Source organism: Trichomycterus rosablanca, chromosome 22 (assembly GCF_030014385.1).
Source record: "Trichomycterus rosablanca isolate fTriRos1 chromosome 22, fTriRos1.hap1, whole genome shotgun sequence".
NCBI classification, from domain to species: Eukaryota; Metazoa; Chordata; class Actinopteri; order Siluriformes; family Trichomycteridae; genus Trichomycterus; species Trichomycterus rosablanca.
Window position 1 is genome coordinate 3,990,946 of NC_086009.1, and position 27,911 is coordinate 4,018,856.

Here is a 27,911-nt window from a genome sequence, read left to right on the forward strand (position 1 = left end):
TGATTTTTCCTTTAAACCTTTAGATTTTGTTAATGTAGTTTAATATCAAAGCTGTATTTGTTATACTTCATATAATTTTAACATATGAACTGTCACAAAACGTTTTTGTATAAATATCAACTGTATAAATGTAGAAAACTGTCTATAAAATAATTTTCAATAGGTGGCGTAAAAGGAGTGATATGATTTTTACACACACAATCTCAGAAACACAAATATTAAAGAAGTTATAAAGACTGTAAACATGCTTTATTTATTTAATACATTATTTCAAAGTACCAGGGTACAATAAATGAAAAGGTTTAATAAAGATAAGCATATAAAAATACACTGAAGCCCCTTAAACACTTTCAGGTTGTCAGGTTTTAATGACCTTAAATCATTTAATAATTAATGTATATATTAAAAAATTAAAAAGATGTAAATATATAAAATCTATATTTAGTATCTAATCTAAACACAAATAGGCTTCGGTATATAAAACAACACACACAACAGTTTTATTAATAACACACATATCAATCAATTACAAATGAATTACACTTAGGCTAGTACATCTAAACTGTGGCAGTTTTACTTTAGCACAGCTTTTACTTCATTACACCAACTTCCATTTAGTCTTTTATTTTACAAATACTGTCCTCAGGTAACCACAAAATCATTTCAGTGTTCAAAATCTACACATTTTAAAGTGCCATTGCAGCCTATTTATGGTTTAAGGTTAGAATAAGTCAGTAATAACCAACCGAGTTCAGCTAACCAATTATTATATACTGAACAACTTTTCTCCTCAAACTCCTGCCGCCCAAACATGCCTGAATACCACATATGTTTGGCATACATACACTTTCGGCTTGACTTTTTAATTACATGGGATATAAGACAATAGCATAAACACACAAACACCTACAATTTACCCTCAACATTCAGGCCACCCAACTGGTGCAACAGAAAGTTGTTTGACTAATAGTACAATGGTTGTAGCATCAACACCGCCAGAGCCATCTGTGGCCAAAAGTTAAAAAGAGCACATTTGGTCCTGCACTGTGGGTGGGAGGGATGCCATTTTCATTTTCCTATTAATCAAGGTGTCAATCGATCAATCTTAGACATACGTGAATGCATGTGAGTGAATCAGCTTAGTCTGTTTATATGCATCATAGTATACGCATCATGAAACATTATAGGCTCCTTACCATTTTTGTAATACTCACTACCTGACTTCACTACTGCAAAACGATGTAATGTTTTTTCTTAATGTATGCTTTTTAATTAGGTTTAGAGTGACTTCAGGTAAGAAGCTGTTAAATCAGGCTGCACCTTTATGAAATGATCGACAATCTGACGGCCGATGATGGTATGGTAGGCCAGGTTTTGAGAAATACTTTTAGGTACACTGTACTAAATGTATTTAAGAATAAAGTACATTAAAATACATTTTTAAAAAGTGCTCGGATGGCACAACAATAAAAGACACTAGGCCACATTCGAATCCTGTTAAAAACAGCTCTACAAGTGACTTTTATCCATATATATATGCAACATGGGGCAACTCACAGAGTTCCAGTAAAGCGAAACAGATGGTACCCAAATTACACATTGCTATAGATTCTATACAGTACTATATTTATGTACGGAAATTCTGTGCACATTTGATCCTAATTTGCCATTCCATCAACACATTCCCGACACATTTTCACATTTTAATTCTGCCAGCATGAAGACCGGTACTATTTAAAACCGCTTATTTTTAAAATTGCACAAAGTTTAGTATTTCTGAAAGCTACTTGCACAAAACATCTGACACCAAATTATCATTTAATTAGTCATTTATAAAAAAAAAATACTTTCGATCTAAAAGCATGTAAAATATCAAATTTCTTACACGTCAGTCAGCTTCTATCACGTTATTCAGTACTCTGCTATGTCAGGAGTAATATTTCAGAGGTGCTGATCACTGTCAGCTCTTTACTAAAGCATGTCTACATTGGCCACAGAGACGCCACGTCAACACCAAGCTCCAGGCCTGGAAAGCACAGTGAGATTCTCTCTCTGTATGGCGCACGACAAAACCATCAGCATGATTCTTTTGGAGGTAATGTAGAAGCCTGGCTGCTCCTGTTCCTCTCTAACCTAATCCAGCTCTACCACTTTGGACGGTGTGTCCTCAGATCACCATGGGTAAGGGGCTGAAGGGGGTCACACTTTACCCATTCGCTCTGAGACGGTTTTGATGGCACTTCCTCTGCGTGAGACTTTGACGTGGATGAAGAGTGTAGCTGGAGAGAGGCTCGAGCCGTCTGCTTTCAGTAAGTGTATGTGACGGTAACCTGGAGGATATGGCATAAACAGTGTTATTACATAAGGCAGGGCCTTTCTCAGTCATTACGCAATCATGTAGCTGAGGTAATTAGTAGGTTTTGAAGTGATGGTAAATACTCATTAGGTTCAACAGTCAGTATACCTTCACAAACACACAGTAGGGTGTTGGGCAACCATCAACAGTTAACATGTCGTGGCATATAGAAGTCTCTGGAACTGTACTATATAAATAAACATTATTCTTTCTTAAAATATTCCCTTACTTGATAATAGAGGTAAATAGCTCCGTCTAACATATCAGTCTGATGACTATCAAGGCCAAAACATGTAACTTAAACCCTTTTCATATTTTTTCAACCATTCAGTGACCCCTTGTGCCCTGTAAACAAGGTAGTTATCATTCTAAATTGATTAAAATATTATATCCTATAAAACTTATATAAGTCTTTATAAGTCTTTTATACAAAGCATAGTGCAATGTTAAGTAGTAGTCGGTTGTTTTACTGTTGTAGAAGCAAGGAGGTGACTCCTTATCTGGCTTTCCCTGCCTTATTATGATCTTTATTATGATTTTATTTCATTTTCATCAACCGCTTATCCTGGTCAGGGTTGTGGGGTGTTCGTTTTACTGGGCTCAACACTGCGTACAAGGCTGGAACTCCCTTTCAGCATTGCCAATCAAACCCCTACCACCACCCCCCCTTCCATAATAGTCAATCAAGTCTGTGCAAATGTTTGGCTGGCTGATAGCACAGCTGAGATTCAAACATGGATTATTATTTTTTTTATTATTGGTAAATGTAGACATGACCAGCTGTGTGTATAAAGCACGACCAGGTCGGTGGTCCTGCTGGGTTTAGAACTCAAATCTCTGAGGTAGTGTCTGTGTGGTGATATCGCCCACATAGCGGTGCTGTTGGCCACCTGAGCATCTACACAGACAGGTTTTCTTGCATTGTGCCCAGTGTTTCCCAGTCGAATGATCCTGACCAGGATAAAGAGGTTTATAACAATGAAAAAATGTTTAATAATAAACATATTATTATATTATATGACAGATCCCTTTCATACTGGTTGTCTGACCACCTGTTTCAACCTTCAACAATCCAAAACAATCCAGCACCACGCCCTGTTGCTGCAACACCCACACAAGTAAGACAGAAATGCAGAGCTGTACCATGCTGTTTCTAATGCTAACACATACACACACCTGTGCGCAGACTGGTGAAGGGAATGGTAAACTGGCCGACAAAGTCATTCTTGCTCTTGTGGTCATGATCCTCCACTACAAAGCGCACAAGAGCCAGCTCTGGAATCTGCAGCTGAAAGCTCAACGTGCAATCCCAGCGAGGGTTAAAACCTGCAGCGACGACACACACACACACACACACAAACACACAATAAGATAAAATTCTACAGAACATTTCACATGATGATATAAGTTGCTACTTGAATTACAGGCCTGTGTGTACGGAAGCGTATTGCTGCCACACAGTTAAAAAAAAAATACCGTCAGTATGTCGTTATAACGAGAAAGGATGTCGTTATAACGAGAAAAGGATGTCGTTATAACGAGAAAAGGATGTCGTTAAAACGAGAAAAGGATGTCGTTATAACGAGAAAAGTTCATTACCTCAAATGCTGCACAGCTGATGGAGCGTATCTGCTGATGGAGAGACAGTTTGCACACATGCATGATGCTGTAACTTGTGTAACCTTACAGCTTGTGGTGCCGATCAAGATTCTCCTTTAGGATCTAAACTTGGTTTAATATTCAACATTTGTCTGACATTCGGCATTCCGATCTAAATAAGTGCTTCAAAAAACACCTAAGACCTTCTTATTTGATGATTTCTTACACAAATGAAAATAGTCAACATACTACAAAAACAAGTTTATGTTCAATTTAAGATTACGTCTATTTATCTAAAGAAAGGTTATAATGAAACCGTTTATCCAGCTCCCACTTCATGTAACGAGTTAGGGACCGTCATAAAACTAACTGAGAAACGTAGGAAACATTTACTCTGCACTTATCCACACTAATAAATCCATTTAAATCTGGTATGATTTGTATTTTTGGAAATATAATTTGTATATTTGAAATATAAATTTATTACAGATTTATTTATCTTTATTTAAATGTAATGTAAAATAAATACCATGTTATTTCAAAAAATAAGGTTTTTGTAGTAGGTGAGAAACATTGATGTGTTTTTGTAAAAACTGTTTGACATTAATTCATCAAATCATACCAGATTTAAATGGATTTATTAGTGTGGATAAGTGCATGTTTCCTACGTTTCTCAGTTAGTTTTATGACGGTCCCTAACTCGTTACATGAAGTGGGAGCTGGATAAACGGTTTCATTATAACCTTTCTTTAGATAAATAGACGTAATCTTAAATTGAACATAAACTTGTTTTTGTAGTATGTTGACTATTTTCATTTGTGTAAGAAATCATCAAATAAGAAGGTCTTAGGTGTTTTTTGAAGCACTTATTTAGATCGGAATGCCGAATGTCAGACAAATGTTGAATATTAAACCTAGTTTAGATCCTAAAGGAGAATCTTGATCGGCACCACAAGCTGTAAGGTTACACAAGTTACAGCATCATGCATGTGTGCAAACTGTCTCTCCATCAGCAGATACGCTCCATCAGCTGTGCAGCATTTGAGGTAATGAACTTTTCTCGTTAAAACGACATCCTTTTCTCGTTATAACGACATACTGACGGTATTTTTTTTTTATCTGTGTGGCAGCAATACGCTTCCGTATGTGTGTGACTTGATTAACCCTCGCTCATTTACTTTACCATATGGTTTGATAGACATTCAAAGGTGGCAGATTTAATGTCTGCAATACGATACCATACCAAAGCCCTGAGATTTGCTTTCGCCATGTCACCACTTAAGGGAACTGACGTTGTAACAGAACCTACAGCTCGGGACGGAAACAGATGTGTCATCTCAGACAAAATTGCTGTGAAGGTTTTAGCTTTGCGGTACATTGCTTAAGAAATGTTTGTTAGATTAAGCAAGAAGAACAGATCAGTTCATCTGTTGAGTCTGTCTTGAGAAATCTGTCAAGTCAGATAACTTTAAAAGCAAAACATAAAGAATATACAAAACTTACCATTATTGTCGATGCGAGGAGTTTTCGAACGGGCTTTATCGATAGAGACTCCGTGGATCTCCACCCAAACTTGTGGATCCACTATAGAGTTAGGCTTGTGTGTGTTGAGTTTGGGTAACTGCTGGGCAGAAATCACCTGTAGAGGATCCAAAATAGTAAACAATCATCTCATCTTCTTATAACATTATAGAAAATCTATAGCAGAATAGAACAGCACACCAGAGCTGGTGAGCTTGAATCTCAGTTTGCTAATAGCAGGCTACATGAACAATGACTGGCTTGTTCGTAGGGAGAGTGCCGCAGGGGATTCCTCATAACTGATGCAATTACATCCTCTGCTGGCTGATTGATGGCGCCTGCACAGAGACGGGGGATAATGGGATGAGGGTGTGTCTCTCCGTACACAAAACGTGCAGGTGAAATGATGCAGTCGGGTACTGCACACGTGTCGGAGGGGGTGTGTGTTATTCACGGCTCTCCTCAACCAGGATGGAGATCAGCATAAGTACAGAGGAGGCGTAATGCAATCGGGTAATTGGATACGACTAAATTGTGAGAAAAATTGGGGTGGGGGGATGCAAAAAAAAGAATAGAAAAGGATAGAATTGCACAATACCCCCCTTTAATAAATATAAATGAAAAATCATAAAATGATTTAAAGAAGTGAACAGATCCATCAATGGAAATGGAAATCATAGGACCCACACAGAGCAGATGAGTGATGGACTATGACTATTCTTAGCAATAGAATAACAACCATATTAATTAGGTGAGAGTGTGTGTTGTGGTGTGAGTGTATCAGGTGCAGCCGTGTAACTGGGATCCACGATCAGGGTAGGGTTCTGTGGTGGCGAGGAGTGATATATAATTGGATACGACTAAGCTGAGAGACGAAGGGAAGAAATGCATAGACAGAATTTTTAATATAAGTAAATAAATAAATTCACATGTCAGTGTGAATGGTGCAGCAGCACTACTGCTGGGAAGGGATCTAGGGTTCATGCACACTATCATTATTAATGCACATTATTTTTTATGCGAGGTACTAAAGTATCAGATTTCGCCGGGTCTAAACCCGGGTGACTCTTTACGAGCTTCTACAGTATGCAAGACTTTCCAGGCAGCAAAGCTGTGCAGCAGGTTGCTTTTATTAAATCATGTGCAAGGTCTTAATCATGTCAGCTGATTTAAAGCACATCTCAAATCACTCAATGGCAAGTTAGACTCGCCTGGTTTATTTATATAGATACATATTCAAACACTGTATATATTTATATGGGTTATTAAACAGAGAAAGAGTCTCTCACTCGTATGGTGAGCTGGGTGGGTACGTGTCCGGGTCCTCCACCGGTGTTTTCAGGGTTGAAGTTAGAATTTGGCAGACACAGGAAGTCTGGTTTCAGCACGTAGCCACATCTCCCGTTGGGTAGGAAACGGCCCCGGTTAAGATCCATCTGCTCTCCTGGCGTCTGAAAGTTCAGAGCAACTGGAAAGCAGAGAGAGAAAGAACCGTCATGCAGGTCATGCTACGCCCGTTCCAGGAATAAGATCGCGGCAGCGGCATGTCTGAGTCAGCCAAATGTTTTATTATTTCTTTACTACTGGTGCGGTTGGATTAAACTGAATATATTACAAAGAGATGTGACTGGTGCAATATTTAATTAGTTTATATTTATAAAGCTGGTTGTATACATCAAACAATGAAAGAACTTAAAGAAAAAGTGACACTGCAAACGACAGGCAGTTTAGAGTATACTTATAGAGTACACAAGTAAGCTTCTTTATGGAGGACTATGCCTTGTTTTGGGCACAGAGACTTAGTTAGAAGGGCTAACAGGTCAAGCTTATCCCATTCCCTTTCTTCCTTTCCTGACAACTCCCCCTTATTTTTATCCAGGCTTGGGACCGGCACTAAGAGTGCACTGATAAGTAAAAATTATCCTCATGGCTAGGCTGTTCAGCTATTCCCTTTCAACCTTAGACATAGCCAGTCTTGTCTATGCAGATGCCCGACAGACTGATAGCACAACTGAGATTCCAACCCTGGATCATCTTATTCATAAGGGCTGCATGTGTGTTTGTAGGTGTAATTACACCATTATTGAGTTACTTTAATGAATGTTACATGATCAGGGCGAGCATGCAGGTCGTGAAAAAAGCAAATGTAGCTTCCCAGTGTTATATTGCAACCAGTCATGTGATACATTTGGTGCCAATCATAGACAAGGAAATAGATTTAGAACAAAACATAAAGCATGCTTTCTTTCTGATGCAAATAACGTCACTTTTCACCAAACTCACCACCAGCTTGATAATGGTTAATGCTATTAATATAGAAGTAGAAGTTAATATAGGGGTAGAAATTAATTTAGGGGTAGGAATTAATACACTTTTACTTTACAGTGCTTTTATTTTGTACCAGGGTCACCTGTATAACCCTTGGTTTAGTTTGGACGGTGCGGAGCTGATTCTCACCCATCTGACAGCCTCCGTTCCACATGTCTTGTGGGTCGTAGTTAGAAGACTGCAGCCTCTGGCCTGATGGGTAAATCCGGCTCAGCTGTTGACTGTTGTGTCTCACAAAGACTTTTCCTATCAAACAAATTCACCAATAAAAATCAGATCAGAACATCAGGTCCATGCATTGTTCCATTTCTTAACGGTCAGTGGTGCTGTTATGCTATATACATTCTAGAAATGCCCAATATTTTTCCACACAGACTCGGGGGCACTGAGACGAGGATTCGTTTAGCACATCTTACCTGAGTCTTTCATGAGTTTAAGTGCCTCATTTTCAGAGAACGAAGACATCTCACTCGGAGGTCTGTCTCTGGCCGCATCAAACCCAGGGAACGGCATGCTGTTACAGTACACCACCAGATCCGACAACTCAGGACTTATCTTAGAAGAGCTCAGAGGCTAAAAAAGAAGAAAGTATACACATCCTCATAAACATGCATATATTTATCTATCAGACAGACAGATAAATAGTGCAAACCAAGTTTATATGCACGTCAGACATCAGACAATGAGAAAACTCAGGAGTCTATGTGACATTTATTGCTAGTTCAGTGGAAGACTTACCTTCCCTGGATCCCTTTTGTTAGGACTCTTGGACCCACTTACTGTCTCCTCGTCTGAGCTGGATGAAAAGCTGGTTGTGCTGTTCGTCTTCTCCAGGTCGTTACTTAGCTTCTTCCCCTTCACCAGGATCCGTCCCTTCAGCTCCTGCAGAATGAAGGGTTGGTTTGAGGGTATCAGGGCTGTAAAATGTCAGTATTGCTCACACATCATTACTTAAATGGATACCATTCAATGTGTGATATTTGGTAGCATCGAGGTAGCCCCATCACCGCCAAGTTGCCACTGTTGGGCCCCTGAGCAAGGCCCTCAATTGCTCAAATTGTATCAATCACAACTGTAAGTCACTTTGGATAAAAGCATCCACTAAATGCTGCATTACATTTGCAATGAATGAGAGAGTGAACAAGGTCAATAGAGGGGAAGTATAACTGTTAGCTCAGCAGTTAATGCACTGGACTACTAATACCTGGTTCAAGTCCTACCACCGCCAAGTTGCCATTGTTAGGCCTCTGAACAAGGCCCATATTTGGTCAGAATTGTAAGTCGCTTTTAAAAAAAAGTGTCTGTTAAATGGCATAAATGTAAACGTAAAAACAAACCTCCGGTGAGGGCAGCTGATTCAGCGTCTTGCCCGTGAGAGGCTTGGTGAGGAGAGCTGAGCCGAGAATGGATCGAAGGTGCTGAGCCATGATGGCCTGCTGTTCCACAGAGCAATGATTTTCCAGAGACAAGATCAGAGGATACGGAGACGCCTAAAAAGAGCAACACACACAGAGAGATGAAGTTAGAAGTTGCCAGTATTCATTCATAAACATTATTAAAACAAAGAGGACACTGAGATGAGTCTGTTGAGATTGTACCATAGAGAGAAATGTTTATGCTGGTGTATTTCTGATAGAAATAGCCGTCTTTTTAGTCATGTTGATTGGCAAGTTGACTGAAGGTTTTTGCACACTTGGTGATTTTTTTTTTTGTCATATTTTCATGTAGGGTACTCGGTGGCACAGCGATACATAACGCTGGCCCACTAATGCTTGGATCCAGGGTTCTAAACCCCAGCTGTGCTTTTGGCCAGTTGGGTGTATGCATACAGACATGTTTGGCTGTGTCTGGGGAAGGAGCGGGGGTTGGGGGTGTGGATAACATCTGTCCAGGGTGCTTTACTGCATTGCGCCCAGTGATTCCAGGGAAAGCAGACCCACCACGTCCCTGACCAGGATAAAGCAGTGGTAAAACATGTAAGACAAATCCAGATTTAAGACAGTGTGGGTGTGGAAGTGGGTGTGTAATGGAGGTCTTACTTTAAAGGCATACTGAGCGATGGTTTCGATGACCTCCTTAAAGGGCACTTTAGAAGTCAGTGTGTGTCCATGGTAGATCATAGGCTCCCCCTTGTCTCCATCCCAGCAGTCCAACTCCACACAGCGGCAGCCCTGGTTCAAAGCCCTAACAACAATAACGAGGAAACAGACCCACACACTCACTTTGATCCAATGGATGAAATTTTTATGTATTGTACACCCTTTTCCTCCCAATTTACGACCTCAATGGATGAATTTTGAATCTGTTACTAGATGTCTCTGATTGTTGGGTTGGGTAACACTCCTGATAACAGTTATTGCCAAACCTAAATGTGCCAACCACAATATTGTGCCTTTTTGGTTTCTTCTGCATTGCTTAAAAAGTGGCTGTATGTGTGTGTGTTTGTATTGTGTGTGTGTGTGTGTGTGTGTGTGTGTGTGTGTGTGTACCTGATGTAAGGCTCAGTACTGCTCTCACTGGTCACCTGATCTTTAGTGAGGTAGGTGTTGTGGGAGGAGGAGATGAAGTAGTGAGCCAGAGGCCGACTCATGTCCTGGTACACGCGCGCGTGGTCGGGGTTAAACACGTCGTTCTCGTTGGACAGCATGTACATGGTGAAGCCGTTCAGAGTCATGAACAGGTTCTTCTTGGCTGGAAAACACAAGCATCCGTACTGTAAACAATCACGCTCAGCATGCAGCTCTACCAGTTTTCTCCAAAAGTCCAGTACGATAGGGTTATTATAGAGTTATTGTAGGGTTATTGTAGAGTTATTCTGTATATAATGAAAGCAACAACACGCACAGGAATGACATCATACATCATGATGGGAGGTGTGTTTAACCACAGATGGATGTGTACACATACACACAAACATTCTGAACGTTTCAGCTAAGTCATAGTGAGTCAGGAAGAATGCTGGTGTAAAGGACAAGGGATTACAGGGAATTCCCGCATATAATTTTCATTATATAAACTAAATGTAATCATTAGGAGGGGTGTCCACATACTTTTGACTTTTTTTCTATATTTTCTATGCATTTTCTCCCAATTCAGCGTAATCAATTTGTCTTCCGCTGCTGGGGATTCCCGATTTTTTGCAGTTAAGGAGGGTATATTGCTGCTCACGCCTCTTCTGACCCGCGCGCAGCCCTTAACGGAGCCCTATTCCACCCATGCACTTTGCACAGGCGCCTCTATCCGCCAATCAGGGTCCTTACACAGCATTTGAAGACCATGCCCACATAGTCCGGTCATCCTCCCCCATGATTTTTTCCAAAACCTGCCACACACAACATCTCTTCCAAATGAATAAGTGTGATTGTGATTTGTGTGTGTACCCCAGTCGTTGAACTCGTAGGTCTGAATGAGCTTCTGCGCATGCCCCAGTGAGGCATCTTCACCCTGATCACCCAAAAAGTCTCGCAGCTCCAGGGTGGACAGCACGCAGCCGTTACTGGAGTGATGTCGAAACACAGAGTCCAGCTCGGGCCGTCTCATGAGCTCCCGACAGAACTCCTCGATCTCCCTGTGGTCCAACCGGCCATCACATGACCGATCACACTTCTACAGTGAAAACACAAAGCGACAGAGGGTGACAGGAAGCATTAACACGGCTTAGCGGCGGATCCGATAATCTCTGTTCCTGTGAACTCTGAACAAATGTGAACTCACTCATGCACACCACAGCTACGCTGGAACGAGATTATCACATCAAACAGGGGCCAAATTCTTCAAGGAAAACTGTCTGACTGGGTGACGCCCTGTCTAAGACGTGTTACTGAACTGCGCACAATGATTTTGGACAAACCGGACCCACTGCAGTCCTGACCAGCCTGGGATTCGAACCCCTGAACTCAGGTGCTGAGGCTCTTACCATTATGCCCCACAAGCTCACTATTTCTTAATCTATAAGTAAATTATGTAATAATTTGGTAAGACTGATAGGGCAGTTGTAGCCTAGTGGTTAAGGTACTGGACTAGTAATTGAAAGGTCACTGGTTCAAGCCCCACCACTGCCAGGTTTCCACTGTTGGGCCCTTGAGCAAGGCCCTCAACCCTCGATTGCTTAGGCAATATATACTGTCACAGTAATGTAAGTCGCTTTGGATAAAAGCGTCAGTTAAATGCCTTTACCAGCCCAGCGTATCAGTCCCACAGAGTATGTGGGCGACTCCAAACCCCCTACACAACACAATGCATGTAGGGAAGTCGTAGCTCAGTGGTTAAGGTTGCTGGTTCGAGCCCCCTCTCCAGGTTGCCACTGCTGGGTCCCTGAGCAAGGCCATAAAGTCTCAGTTCCTTGCAATGTATACTGTCAAAATTATAAGCTGCTTTGGATAAAAGCGTCCTCTATATGTCATAAATGTCATTTGCATTATGTAGCGTTATATAGTGTTATATTTAAACACTCAGCGGTATGCACAGAAACACCTTAAGTGGTTGAAAACAGGTGAGAAAACACTGAATTATTTGTTTTTGATCTGACAGTGGTGTATCTAAAACCCTACATCCCACTGAGAGAGACTGAGAGAGAGACAGCTGGTAACTGCAGACAGACTGAACTCAATAATAACAGCTGACATATTGATCTGCCACACACACACACACAAACAAACCTTGAAGAGTGTCCGTGCATACTGCTCATTAAGGTCTATGTTGATCATCTTCAGCAGATGTTTCACCTCATCATAGCTCATCTTCCCGTCCCCGTTCACATCTGCTTGTTTTAGATAGCTTCGGATCCAGATGCCAGCAGTTAAGAATACAAACAGTCCAAAATCTGCTTATGAATCCACTACATACACCATGTGCACATTCGAGTTCTAAGCTGATTGTATAACATAATCTACACTGCAAAACAAGTAGAAACCTGATCCCTACCATGTTAGAAATCTCATTTTAAAACCAAGATCTCATTTGAAAAACTGGCAAAGTCTTTTCAAAAGGTTGTGATTTGTGTCTGTGAATGTTTGTGAACATTCAGACATGAAAACATCCATCAAGCACTGATGTTTAATTCCAATTTAACCCAAAGACGTGCAATGGGATTGAAGTCAAGACTGAAGTTCTTCCACAACAAACCAAACCAAAACATCTACAGGTTTTCAGACCTTAAAATCTATACATAACCTATCTAAATACGTTTGACTTTAAAGACCTCACAGTACAGGAATGCAGGAAAAGGAAACAGGCCAAACTGTTGCAATTAAATCATTTGAAACACTTAAACGTGTCTACATGCTTGGCGTAATTTTTTTTACTGTTACAACAATCCTAAATGTGTATGATAGCAAGCAATATTATTTTAAAAGGCCATGATGCATTATAATGCATCCATGCATCACAGATCTAAGTATTTAGGGGTCTAAATACCTGAATTGGCACAGTTTTTACACCAGATACCTTTCCTAAATCAACACTCCTTATTTATATCCAGGCTTGGGACCAGCTCTGAGAGAGCACTGACAAGTGCACCATCCACCTGGGGTTGTTAAGCCACACCTACAGAAATAGTCAATCATGTCTGTGTAGATGCCCGACTGCCTGATAGCACTGCTGAGTTTAGAACCGTCGATCTTAGTTGTAGGTGGCTAGTGTATTTTACTGCTGTGCCACCCGAGTGTCCCTAGTACAGGGTTTTATAGTCACTCTAATGAGGTTTTTTGGTTATTTGGGTTTTTTGATGCAACTGTCTCTGAATTTAATTGTAACTGGGTGTTAGGAAGTGTAAAGCTGTTTAAAAGCATCATATCAGCTTCAAAGACTGACTGTGATGTAAAGATTACCCTGTAGGACACGGACCCACCATGTTCCCTCTCTGCACTAATACTTAAAGGATATTGATCGAGCTTCTCCTTCTGGCTCATGTTAGAGATGCGGTCTTTAAGCGTGCGGATGCCCCGCACCCAGCACTGCGCCTCCTCCCGCGATGAGCAGTACAAGTCCAGACTCTTCCTGCCACCGCGAAACACCAGTGTGAAGCACTGAGCCTCCGGAAAGGAACCAGACAGCCGCCGGAGACATTCAGACTGACAGCCTTCCCGCACACACTCCACCTCAGTCACACAGACTGGAACAGAATAGGAACAAGAGACAAAGATGTCAAAGGAAATGCAAAGAGAGAAAAAGAGTAAATCAAACAGATATGGGGCTCTCAAGTGGTGCAGCGGTCTAATCCGGGTTCGAATCTCAGAGGTGTGATCGACTGGCCAGCTGTAGCCTAGAGGTTAAGGTGCTGATCCAGTAATCAGAAGGTTGCTGCTTCAAGCCTCACCACTGCCAGGTTGCCACTTTTGGGCCATTGAGCAAGGCAATTAACTGCTTAGATTGTATACTATCAACTGTAAGTCGCTTTGGAGAGAAGCGTCTGCTAAAGGCTCAAAATGTAAATGGCCCGGTGTCTAAACAGATGCGATTGGCTATGTCTGATTGGTAGGGATGGCTGAAGCCATGCAGTGGATTAGCACCCTGTCCAGAGTATTCCCACCTTGTGTCTAGTGTTTTCCGGTTGAAACCAGATCTGGCACGACCCTGACCAGGATAAAGCTGTTGATGAAAATTAAATAATAAAAAGATAAACTGATATGGAATCCACTTAAATCAGTGTGTGTTTTTAACTGATAGTGCTTTGATACCTGTACGGTTTGTGGGTGTATGTTTTTGGGATGTGGGATGAAACCCAAGTACCTGGAGAACATCCACACAGAGATAGAGAGAACTTCCCAAACCCCTCATAAGACAAATAGGTCAGGATTAATCCACATCTCAGGGAACCTGAACCTATGGCTCTGTTTTGCCACTAAGTTTCTCATTTCCTCAAACTGCTCAGAACACCAGTTGAACCATTACAGCATGAATCTGGTCCAGAATCATGATTTATAATGGTAGTTTCCAGTCAGTGGTTGGCAGAGGGACTTTTAGGTTTAAGCTGAAAAGACAGCAGTGTTCTGTAACAATGAGTTCTTTGAACTGTAGATACTTCAGAAGAAGAAAAAAATACACTCAAACGCACAGACACACATGGACGATTCACTGCCCACGTTAATCAAAAAGGCCACAGCGAGGGTGAAGTCGAGCGTTTCATGCGGACGAATTACAAACATAAAAGCATCAATGTGTGGGTCTTTATTTTGTCATGACTGTGTGAATTGCTCAAACACCTACACTGAAGCATCTGAAATAAAAACTCAGCTGCACATCACTGTGAATGTTTGTGTGTGTGTTCTTTGGGAGGTGTTGGTGGACGGTTATGCTCAAAGTGGGCACATGATTTGGCAGCTTCAAACTGTAGCTGTCAGTGAGGTGGCAACAAGCACCAGCTGTGTTCCCAACATGCCACTGAAAATCTCTCGGCATGGAGACCACATATGTGCCTCAGTTGGGTAAGCATTACACCTGCAGTCCAGTAAAGACATCTTTCCTCAAGTTCTTAAAGTGGAAGCATGTGGGTGGCAGAACGCTCTTGGCCGGATGTCCACACAAACACAACTGACCATGTATAAGGGAGGGAGGGTTAGACATGGTGTCTTCCTGCTGTGATCTTCTGGGCTGGTCCAGGCTCTGCGTGACTTGGGGTGACATGGAGCTTAGCGTGGCTCTCCATACACAATACTGCTCTGTGTGGGAACCCAACACTGGCAGGTTGGACACATGTCAGTGGGGGTTTTGGTGATCTGGCTCTCCTTTATCAGATCAGTAATTGGAAATGACTAGATGACCCAGAAAAAAGCAATAAAAAAAGCAGGACAAGAAGTATACTGATGTCTTTGAACTTTGGTGCTGATGACTTTATGAGAAGAACCAACTCATTGGGAAAGACAATTATGCTATGCCCGGGCAACTTGAAGGTAAAGGAGGATGAGGACAGCCAGCAACAAGATGGATGGATATAATTGAATGAACTATGAACAAGCCATTAAGAAGCTTGAAAACTATTCTTGAGAAACACTATCCGTGGTCGCTGAGAGTCAACTTGAAGGCACTCGTGAGTTCGACTGGCTGTGTCTGATGGAGGGAGGGTCAGATGGGGTTTCTTCTCCTTGCTGCTTTGATATGAGATCTCCAGGACTGAGTACCATCTAGAAGCCAGCATGGGTGGTGAGGGAATCTTATAGCACGTAGTGTGAAGCTTAGTACCAATCTATATATGTGTGTTCATCCACGAGCTGGTGACTGACCGCGTTTCGCATCAGAGTCTCTTTGGATGGAACAAGGTGGTGCAAGTGTTCGAGAAACTACAATAGGACATTAGAAATGAAAAAATGCAAAAATAAATAGAAACAAAACACAATAAACAGCTTTAGTTAGCACTCTGCTCAATCAGCAGTGCATTTCTGTGAAATCAATATGGGTAAAGGTTAAAGAAAACTATGAACAGTCTGAGTTTAATGTGCATGAACACTGTTTAATTTAACAATAACTTACCTAGGCATTTATTTATCATAATAAACCAGTTTGTGAAGGTTAACGATTAACAGCAGAGGTAGAAAAAGAATGATGTAGCCATAAAATATGCCACCGAAGTAAAACGATAATGTCAGTAAAATGAATGGACCAACAAACTGAGGTAAATTACTGCCTGTGAGGTTATGTGTACGGTTTGATGAACCTTTTATTTGTTAGTTTTTTGCACTCGATTACCCAAACCACACACTGTTTTTAAGAATGTGAGCATTATGTAAAACACTGTGGGTGAGGTGGTCTGATCTGTGCCACAGCATTCCTGTTCTGCAGCAAGGTGACCAGGAATCACAAATGTGTTTTTCAGGTCTTACAGAAGATTACAGGCTAATTGCAGCTTTGGAAATGAGTCACACAACACAGATCAGCAGCCAGAAGAAACGAATGCTAAAGAGCTGGTGTGACAAGTTCAGTAATCTGCAATGAGCTACAAAGCTATTAAAATGCCAAAAGCTACATTTACACTGTAATGGATTGACTGGAAGCTCTTGTTTAACACACAGACGTGCAAACAGCATTTGTTTAATCTTTTGAGGCCAACCAAACTAACAGCCAATCTTCAATCCTAATAGCAAAGGTCATATAAAGTCATAACTGGATGTTAAATATCCCCTGTGGTACATAGTTAAGTCTTCATGCCACCAGAGTACCTACAGGAAGTTACACAAGAACCCTAAACAAAAACCAAGTTAAACACAATGCGCGGGGTTATAAACAATTGCTTGGAAAAAGCGAAAGAGTAGCCGAATGTTTATGTTAATGACCACTGCTATTATGATCGCCTCCTAGATCTGATAATTTAGGAAGTTCTCCATTTCCTTACTGTAAAATCACCACAATCAAAGCACACAAATGTTTCCCTTACCCACAAATATAACAAACCATGGTGGCCAATTTTTGTACTGATGCCTTTCGCTGAATTAATAGAGCATATTGACAGCAGAATTGACAGAATTAGGGACCCACCGCTGAGATCAAGGGTTTGATGGTATTAGCCAGTTGGGTGTCAACATACAGACATTATTGGCTAAGTCTGAGGCCCTGCAATGGACTCAGGGTGTTAAATTTTAAAGAAATGAATAGGAAAATAACTACTGTCAAGTTATGAATCAGGTGGTTAAAATAGGTGTTTAGCTCAGTCGAGAGTCCCATCACTATTAGTAATGTTAGTGTATGTGTGTAAGTAAGTGTGTGTGGGTGGGTGTGGAGGAGGTTACACTTACAGGCCTGGTCTTTCTTGGCTTTGCCCAAGGTCTTGAAGGATTCACAAAACACAGTGACACAGTCTTCCATCAGTGTGAAACTGCGAGGTTTCTGCCAGCTGGAGGAACGCACCTTAACCATCTTTGATCCCTTCAGCATCACCTGCACGTCCTTATTGTTCATCAAACCTAAATATACACAAATACACAGACATATAATGAAGCTATAATAAGCGCTAATGGTGCCAGCAGTGTTGGGTGTTGAGAGTGTTGTGTGTCTTTTACTATGTAGGTGAGCCGAGGTTATGTCAAGCACATAAAGCCCGGTGGGTAGCACTGTCGTCTCGCAGCATAAAGGTCCTGGGTTTGATTCCCAGATAGAGCGGTCCGGGCCCTTTCTGTGTAGTTTGCATGTTCTCCCTGTGTCTGTGTGGGTTTTCTCCGGGTGCTCCGGTTTCCTCCCACAGTCCAAAGATGTGCAAGTGAGGTGAATTGAAGATACAAAATTGTCCATGACTGTGTTTGAGATTAAAAACTAGAACTGATGAATCTTGTGTTCTGAGTAACTACCTGTCCTGTCATGAATGTTACCAAAGTGTGTAAAACATGACGTTAAAATCCTAATAAATAAATGAACAGTAATAATACCATTACGTATTATAATAACTTTTCTGTTCTGTGTTTTGTAATCTTTGTCCATGAACACGTTATTCTTTGGGTAATAACCTGAGTCACAATGTCATGTGACACACACCAGGCTGAAAACTCTGACTGACTGATGGCACAATATGACAGACACTATAAATGTTTTTATTGTTGCCTCATTTATCTCAACATAACAATAAAGAAACTTAATACAGGCAACATACTATGAGACAATGAGAACAATGACTACAGGAAAAAGCAAGATAAACAATTACTAACAATCTAATACAGAAAACAGCATTTATTCAAGGCCCTAAACAATGACGCTCCCTCCACAATGCATTACAGGAGGGTAAAGTTTTGATGTGGTGTTCAGTACCTGTTTACATATTATTACAAGCGTATTAATGTGCGTTTCAGCAAAAAAAAGTTAAACTTCAAGGTATTGTTCCATGTATGGTCCTCCAAAAACATAGCATTTTTATTATTGTGCTGTACGTCCTTTCATCTTTTAGTTGTTGTGTACTAGAGATGCATGAGTACCGATACTGGTATCGGGTATTTGCCCGATACTGCGCTCATTAACTTGTACTCGTACTCGCAAACGAGGCTCTGATACTAAACATCCGATACCGTGTGCCTAGTGCACGTTGCTGCGTTATGCCTAGTTCACACGACACGATTTTTGCCCTGATTTTCGCTCGGCGACTGGTCGGCGCTAGATTTGCCGGCTCGGGAGCAACTCGGCGTTCGCTCGGGGATCAAAACTCGGCTCTCAATCGCTAAGTCTGAACTATCCAACAACTCCATCCGACCGGCTCGCCGAGCGCTCGGCGACCGGATCGAGTTTTCTAGCACGTCAGATATCTGATCTGTGCGACTGGGAATGAGTGACATGTCGAACAGCCAATGAGAACGCAGGATACGGTGTGAGGGGAAACGCAGGAGAGGAGTGTAAACAGGTGGGACAGGGGGATAATATAGTTTCTATCAGAATACATCAGCACACACACACATTTTACAGTATTTCTGACCTGATCTTTCTCTACAAAACATAACAACAAAACACCAACATTGCAAAAATATTTATTAACCTCCAACTCATTAACTCCATCATTCTAAATAGGTATTGGTATCGGTATCGGCAAGTACAAAAATACATGTACTTGTACTCGGTTGGAAAAAAAATGGTATTGATGCATCCCTATTGTGTACTGAAAGTATTATTATACTAAGCACATTAGCAGAGACTTATCAAGTTTTAGAGATTTCGGCAGGTCTTTTGCTGTTACTCACTCACTGTCTTAACCGCTTATCCAATTAGGGTTGTGGGGGGGTTGCTGGAACCTATCCCAGCTTTTCAATGGGCGCAAGGCACACAGTAACACCCTGGATGGGGCGCCAGTCCATCAAAGGGCAGACACACACACATACACACACACCCATTCACCTATAGGGCAATTCAGTGTCTCCAACTTGACTGCATGTTTTTGGACTGTGGGAGGAAACCGGAGCTCCTGAAGGAAAACCCACACAGACACGGGGAGAACGTACAAACTCCGCACAGAAAGGACCCGGACCGCCCCACCTGGGGATCGAACTTAGGACCTTCTTGCTGTGAGGTGACAGTGCTACCCACTGAGCCACTGTGCCGCCCCTAAACTAAGACAGAACCTTTCAATTACAAGCTATTCACTTTACATGTTTGGAAAACAATATAAATATTATTGAAGATCCAACATGTTACATATAAAATGTTGAATTGACCAAATTTGTTTGAGGTAAAAGGCAACAGCTTGTTTTAAACAGAACAACCAAAACAGAACAGAGTACCTTCTGATCCTGTAGCTCTACACAGGAAAAATCTGACAACTTCAAAGATGAATTATGCATATCACCATATCAAGTCTAGATATGGAAAACTTCCATCACATACCTGGTGGCATATATTCAAGTTCAATTTGTTAAAAATTAAAATAAGGCCCTGAAAAATGACCACTGTTTTTGGGATGGGGGATGTTGGGGGCAGCAGCAATGAGGCTAAGGTAAGGGTTAAGTGTCTCACATGTCAATGGAATAACCACAGGAATACGGTAACGTTATACTGTGTGTGTGCAAGCATATGTGCATGTGCGTGACTATGATTAGATTTGCAGCAGAGTAAAAATAACATTCCCATGTGCCAAAAGAGGGAAAAGCAGACGTGTGTTTTTGCATTTTGCTTACTCGTCCCATTATTATCATCCCAAAAAGCTGCTGAAATTTAAAAAAAAAAAAATTGAGAAACTGAATATTTAATAATAACAATGAGACAGGACTCTGGTTCTGGCCGTTCAAGTGGAACTTCCATTAAAGGTAGGAAGGCTGACGGGTGATTAATAAGAGGGAATATCGTGATGCCTTTCACAGAAACGTTCACATCAATCTGCCTTCAGGAGCACAAAATAATCCAGCAAATCCTGCAAAGAGTCCAACAGTCGGCTCTAACATGTCAGATCTGATTCAACATGATTTCTGCATTTTGGATAGTATCAGCCACAATACTGACACTCGTTTACTAATACTAGTTTAAGAGTAGAACAGTAACTGTTCATGAAGTTGATGTTCAGATTATGCTGTCAGTTAAAAATTTTATTGAAATTAATTTCTAACAGCTGACACTTGAGTTGAAGGTTGTACCACACTCACAGCCAGATCTGCCACAGCTGTAGAGAAAGAGGTGCTGTTTTTACCCCAACAGGAAAATGGTTTTATGGACGCTTTTAAGCACTTCCATTCAACTTTTTTACGCAAATCACAATTGAAAGGAAAGTTTTGTGTCTTTATAGAGTCTCACTGCATGTCAGTCTCTGCACATGTGGATCTTAGGTAGAACTCTGCTTATTATCTGCTTATTACTTACTGCTTACATCTCATGTTTATGTTTCAGCATCTAAGTGGAGCAGCGGCCCTGTACGTACTAAAAAAGCGGGTTTTTAGTGCACAAAAGGCCGGTGCTCTACCCAGGTGCTGGAACATAAACATAAGCAGTAAGCGAAACTATTTCAGCATTCTGTACAGAGATTTTAAATAATAATGTGTAGCAAAGAACTGTGAACCAAACATGTTAAGCAAAAAAATAAAGCTTTATTTGGCAACATTACTGTAAGTCATATACGATAATAAGCTTAGAGTTATACCTTTATACTGGGCCATGATGTTAAATGATCAGTGTTTTCTTGGTGAAAATGGACACGTCGCAACACTGACCAGGACTAAAATGTTGAAGAAAATTAAACAAAATATCAATAAAGCTTAAAGATTTACAAATATGAAACTAAGTGATGTGTTTTATATTTAAATGGGACATTATATGCTTGTGAACTGTGGCTAACTGTTGAATAATGACGATTGGCTGTTGGTTAAAAGAAATTGGCAGATTTTGCAGCTCTATTTGAAACTTTTGCACATATACGGAGGGGCAGTGGAGTATTTTAAAGATCTGATCAAAGGACTTACACCAAATGGTTCGACCTAAGGCATTCAATAATAATAATAATAATAATAATAATAATAATAATAGCATTACGATCTAGAACATAACCAAACCAAATACAGAAAACCTACATTTAACATCTCAGAGCACCGCAGCATTTTCCAAAAGCACAATAAAAAATCTGATCTTTTTAATGTCAGTTTTGCAAAGGCAGATAATAACATATAAGTATGAATAAAACATAAGCTGAGAAGTTTATAAGAGCTCAATCTTTCTGTTTTTGTCCAGCCACCAGTTTTTCAAAGAAATTGTATCTCATCACAGCAACCACAACGAGGTCTCGGACCACTGATCCCATTTCCCTCTAATCTAGGGTACACTGTGTGGCAAATGAGCTTGTGTGTTTGTGTGTGTGGTTGAGAGAATATTGGTGATTCAGTTTGTCACTTTTACCCAGTAAAGCAGATTTTTATTTGAACCATACATTATTTAAGTAAAGAAAGAGTTGTATGCCAGATAAAGCTTTGAGCAGATTACAATCTATCACACTTCTTGACCCCCTAGGCAGTAAAACAGGTCGCCAGTCCATCAAAGGGCAAACACATACACACATTTACAGTCTGGCAAACTTACAGTAAAAATTTGGGCTAGCCCATTAGCTCATGAGTTTCAGTGAAAGCAAATCTTCATCCATTGACATTGTAGAGGATTGTTCGCTGGTTTCAGAGAGGCTGATTACTGTTTCAGCATGACAATGACCCTGTGCACAAAAGACCTCAAAAGAAAAAATGGTTTGGCGGATTTAATGTGGACAAACCTGACTGTCCGGCACAGGAATCTTACCCCCAATGGTGTCAACTGGAATCAATTAGGGTCAGTGGCACAATTTCAAACCCTTATAAATGATTATTAAGCAAATAAAATGTTCTTCATTCCTTCTTGCTACATCTTGTGTGTTCAGCTCAATAAAAGGAGAAAAAAACAGGAGAAATGTGTGGGTTTGGCAAAAACCTTTAAGTTTAAATCTTCCTGCCAGAAACTCAGTGTGACTGAAAGACACATATTTCATTTTCATGCTTAAGTCAGCTAAAAAATAGGCTCTTCATTACAAAGAAAAATGCAGAGACAAATCTGCTAAGGACATGGAAGAGTTCAGTTCCAAACAGACAGTCTGCTCTGAAGTGCAGCATTAAAAAACATGGCTTCCCTCTCACTTACTAAAGAAAATAGTAGGCCACATTGCCTGAGAGAGCAGAAAGACAGACTGGACAGCAGGTAAGTGAGTATCAACTGAGGAGGATTTACCTGAGAAAAAAATAAGCCACAAACAAAATAGACAAGTTACAAAGTGTAATGGGCGAGGGCATGGATTGCAGTATCATGCTCACCTGCTATGCCTTTAGGCTGACAGGGGAATGAAGGAACTTCATCAGTTGTGACAAGCTTTAAATACTCCTCACCACAGGTGAAATGTTTGGAGCAAACACTACTATATTAATTATATTATACTACAATATGATTTTATTTAATTTATGGTATTTAGAGGACACTTGTAACCAAAGTGACTTACAATTGTGACTGGTGAATGGTTACTTAGTGCTTTTTCAGCCAGAATGCACATTTAGATCAGTGCATCAGGACCTGTGTATTCCTTTAATGTGAGCCACATTTTTTTAAGAAAGTGTCCCTCACCAAAGCCACCACAGAAAGAATTCAGGCCACTGATCATGTTTCCTGCCATTCAGGGTGGGTTTACATGACTGTGTGTGTGTGTGTGTGTGTGTGTGTGTGTGGTTGAACGATACTTGCTTCCATGCTTTATCTTTTTGATCTAGCATGCAAACATGACTTTAGAGAGAAAAGAAATATAATAAAGTGTAAACTATAAGCAATAAGGAGGAGAGAGAGCAAATAGTAAGGGAGAGAGAGAAGGAGAATCTGTGCCCAAGAAATGCCACACCACTCACAGCTTCACCAGAGCAACGGCTACACACAGCGAAAACATGCAGCCTGAAGTGACACCTCAACTTCAGAGGTTCTTAAATCATTACAACTGGTCTTTGTACTCATCTCACAAACTACTTCATTCCCTAGGCTGTAAAATATTCTTCTGAAGAGGACCGCTTATCATGAGTATGACTGTAAAAGCAAGGCTAAAGCCTTTACTATGCCTGGACAACATGACAATACGTTAATTTATTAAATTCGTTGTCTGTTTAACAACCACTTTATTCTGATCAGGGTTGCGTGGCTCTGATTGGAAACACCCCTAACAGACTGCCAGTCCATCACAAGACAGGCACACACACCTTCACACTCTGGCAAACTTATGGCATTTTTGGACTTGTGGGAGGAAACCAGAGCACCTCTGATTTACTGTTTAAACAGATTCCTCTAAGTCTTAGCTAGAGGAATCAAACTGGCAACCAGGAGCTATCCAGGCAGGCACAGCTGACTAAGCTTGGACAGGAGAACATTACACGCTCATTTATAGAAATCCTTTTCCAGTGTGAGTAGCCATGTTGATATGATGTCAAACACTGAGCTCACGCTTGAGGACACATCATAACTTCTCAAGCAGGAATTTCTAATTGAGGGCGTGTTCGTTTTGTTTTTTCCTAGACGGAAATCTTCGCAGACACGTGAGAAGGAAGCATAATGAACGTGGGAGGCTAAAAAGGTTCTAAAGTAAAGAAACTAGAGAGTTTACAGAGTAGCTAAAAACCTGGACGATGTGGACGTAAATGGAGAAAGAAATGGAAGCTGGAAGTTGTGCTTTGAGTATCACACATGCGTGTCTAAATATAGGTCAGGCCAGACCACACACACACACAAACAAACAAAAAGAAACCTGCATACCACGATCAACTACCAATATCTGACCAAAACCACAGCCCACACGCAGGGTCAGTGCTCCAAAAAGAACCAGTGGAAAAATTACCACGATGAAATTTACACACAATGTTGCAGATTAATTCTTACTTAAATTAAATGTAGACGATTTTGGGTGTCAGGGGAAATCACATACAGCCAATCATGTCTGTATAGACGCCCAGCTGACTGTTACCTCTGAAGAGATTCGAACCCAGAACTCAGCAGTGGTGATCTTACATATTAGATTTGCCAACTAAACGCCGCTGGACTGGTCTACTATTGTAAATGTAGCTCCAATATTTTAAATGTTGACATATTTGGGGGTACCTAGTACAAATAAATCTTGGATGGATTTAGAAATGTAGAGTACAAAGAAATCTAATCGGTTTATGTGAAAATATTTGAATTGAATTGAATTTCCATGACTTTTTCCTCCCTCTGGCACAGCCCATTGTGCCTGTATGGGAACCAGCCAGTTGATAGCACAGATGAAATTCAAGCTATGTTAGGATGTATGCAAACCATTTGTAAATAGTTTGTTTTGCCAAAAGGCCAAATGTATTTACAGTACTTAAATTTGTAATTTTTGCATTGCTTTTTAAGATTAATAATACACAATTTTATAAAAGATCTACATAACTATTGTTGTACTAGTAGACAAATACAATCTTTAAAAACACAAGCATGAGTGAACTACAGTGGACAACACAACAATGTCTAGAATATACTTTTTAAAATGAAAAAGTAGCGATCACCAACCAAAACAATAGTCATTTTTACTTGCTCCTGAAGATGTTTTACACATTTTAAAAGTATGTGCATTACTGGACATAAACTTAATGTTTAATCACAGAGCCATGAAGCTTCTGGATGTATGTGTCCATTCAATACCTGTACTGGCTCAGAGCTCAGGATCAGACAAAAAATAAGAAAATAGAACTGCAACATCACTACTTTTTGTAAACAAGAAGGCAGATTAAATTTGCTCATGTGTCCCACCCAAGGTATATTGTGAATATGGTCTTGAATAAATCGTATTATAGATGTCACTTAAAACACTAAAAGCAACACTAAAATAATTTAGCTAGAAAACAACCTTGTACCTTAAAGTGCATTTAGTTTCATAACAGAAAAATCTTAAATAAAAGCTATGCACAAATTCTGCTTTTCTATATAGAAATACTACCATAATAAAAAGTCTCGACAGTACTTCTGATTCAAGTAAACACACTATTAAGGATTCTAATATGCATTCGTAACCTGTCCAAGGCAACCTTCAGGAAAACCTCTATTTGTACTAGGTGAAATTTATTTCATGGCAAACTTGGGACTTTAAATGTAACTTTTGTTTCTCTCTGACTGAATGATTGGAACACATGTTTATTAGTCTACAGAACTTGTCATTTACAAAAGTATTTAAACCTCAAAGTGTTTGACCTTAATTTTAGGTAAAATCAGAACTTTTAAGCACCCTGTGTAGTTAAACTGTTAGTATTTATTATGAGAAGTGTACATGCCACCTTTTGTATCTTTTTTAACTGTTCAATATGAGTGATTTGACACTAATTAAGTAAATTAAGTTTAAAAAAAAAAACATTTAATTAAAAAAACTTTACTATATACAAACAGCAACACATTTTGTTCTTGTAGAAATTGTAATCAGTGTCATATGTGTTCTACAGAGAAAGGAAAGTACATTATAGCTAAATTATGATATTTACAAGTAGACGCGAGATCAGCAGCTTTGCTCCATGTTGACACTATTGTTTACTCCTTCGGTCACTGAGCTTCTTACCAAATTTCCGCAGAGACTCGGGGCTCTTTGGCTCGCTGGCTTTAGGCTGGTCATTCTGCACCCGTGTTTGTAACTTTTTCCTCAGCATGGTTCTCCTGTCCTGTCCGCTCCTGCCCCGTTTCAGTCTTTACTCTTACTGGGAGGCTTTCGGTCCGAGACGCTGCTGTAAATCACTGCGCTGAAATCACTTTGGCTTTACTCGGGTTGCCAGATTGGTGTAAAGTCATCGCAATCAGTACAAACATCATCAAAATAATCTGGGTTGTTATTAATAAACTCATACCAGTCATATTTACTTGTTTCAGTGTAAAAAAAGAAGAAAAACAAGATCAAATTCTGTTACTTTTCGTGGAATGACTTGTGAATGACTCACATTAATGTAAACACACACAGTAACAACCGCACCAAAACCAACGAAGCACAAAATGCAATCTATGCATCGTTTTGATTGATCTCTTTTGTATTAAAGTATAAAATCATGCAAATACAATGATAATAAATGTGTAATTAATCAGAGGACTGATACATTTCGCAGTACAGTGGTGGTGAGTGGTGCAAACGCTGACTGAAGCTTTTAAAAGCGCAAAGTAACATGAGCCAAGCACACAGGTTGCCAGATTGGATTAACATGTAAGCAGTCACAGAATAACTAATAATTCTAAACATGAAACATTAATTAATAACTAAATTAAATTTGGGTGACTTTAAATGCTTAAATAAACTTATAAATAATTAACAAAACATCTATAAAAAGACTATATAAAAAACTTTTATTAATTTAACTAGCTTGTTATTCAGGGTCGAGAACTCCAGTTTAAGTGCAGCCAAGAAAGGCTTCACTGGACTCCTGAGCAAGTCCAGTAACCCTCAGCTGCATAATGGGACCTGTCCTTAATCCAGTCCGTGTAACAAAATAGAAATAGAAAGTGTTTTATAGTACTGTAAATATTACTTACACATTCATTCATTTTATTTCCTGGTGCTAGTAATTGCTACTCTAAAACTATAATAACCAATTTATGGGCTACAGTAAATAATTGTATACCCACATTGTTTAAAGGTGTAGTAAAATAATAAATAAATGTACATACCTGATAAGTGTACCCATTGAGGTGCTCAGTTACTTATTTACTTGCTTAATTGGTAAGTGTACCACAAGCTTGTCAATAGCCTCTAAAGCTTTGGGGTCGATTCTAGGTAGGTAGCGTTTATGATCATTTTTTCACTACTTTATCTGAATACAATAAAAACAAAAACAGCTTAAGGCAGAATTTATACTGATTTGCCACCTGCTGGTCAGTTGAAGTATCAACATGAAGCCCAAACAGTTACTTTGGACTAGAAGTCTTAAATCCATTTACATATAAAGGTGTAGAATAGAATATTTCTCTATTGCATAACCCAGAAGACAGTAATTTTACAGCACCAGGGTTAAATGTTTTGGTTATGGGTCATTGGTTGCTATTAGGAGGAGCCGACATTTAATTAAAACTGGAAATTACTTAATTTTAACAAAATATTTAAGTGCTAATGCGCATTAAATCTTTTTACCCAGCATAAAACAAGTTCTGCCCAGTTTAGAATTGAAGGTGGAACAGTTTTGGCAGCAGAAAC

At 40.0% G+C, this 27,911-nt stretch overlaps 1 protein-coding gene across 1 annotated transcript; it reads right to left on the reverse strand.

Moving 5' to 3' along the window:
* Window positions 1-227: 227 nt before the first annotated feature.
* On the reverse strand, window positions 228-26,422 carry plcd3a (phospholipase C, delta 3a). The gene is made up of 15 exons (XM_063018746.1): window positions 26,298-26,422; window positions 17,530-17,697; window positions 13,688-13,916; window positions 12,463-12,592; window positions 11,185-11,410; window positions 10,294-10,495; window positions 9,844-9,988; window positions 9,142-9,294; window positions 8,543-8,686; window positions 8,221-8,377; window positions 7,934-8,050; window positions 6,766-6,944; window positions 5,459-5,594; window positions 3,533-3,682; window positions 228-2,330 (listed from the first exon to the last, which is right to left on the reverse strand). The coding sequence occupies exons 1-15, from the start codon at window positions 26,383-26,385 to the stop codon at window positions 2,200-2,202; spliced, it is 2,355 nt and encodes a 784-aa protein (XP_062874816.1). The 5' UTR covers window positions 26,386-26,422; the 3' UTR covers window positions 228-2,199.
* Window positions 26,423-27,911: the final 1,489 nt, after the last annotated feature.

Excerpts from the sequence above, each read along its gene's own strand:
- plcd3a (XM_063018746.1), bottom strand. The coding sequence starts at position 26,385 with ATGCTGAGGAAAAAGTTACAAACACGGGTGCAGAATGACCAGCCTAAA. Across the intron at positions 9,295-9,843 it reads TCGCTCAGTATGCCTTTAAA|GCGTCTCCGTATCCTCTGAT; the intron begins GTAAGACCTCCA and ends TGCTCTTTTTAG. Across the intron at positions 5,595-6,765 it reads CCACCCAGCTCACCATACGA|GTGATTTCTGCCCAGCAGTT; the intron begins GTGAGAGACTCT and ends GATCCTCTACAG.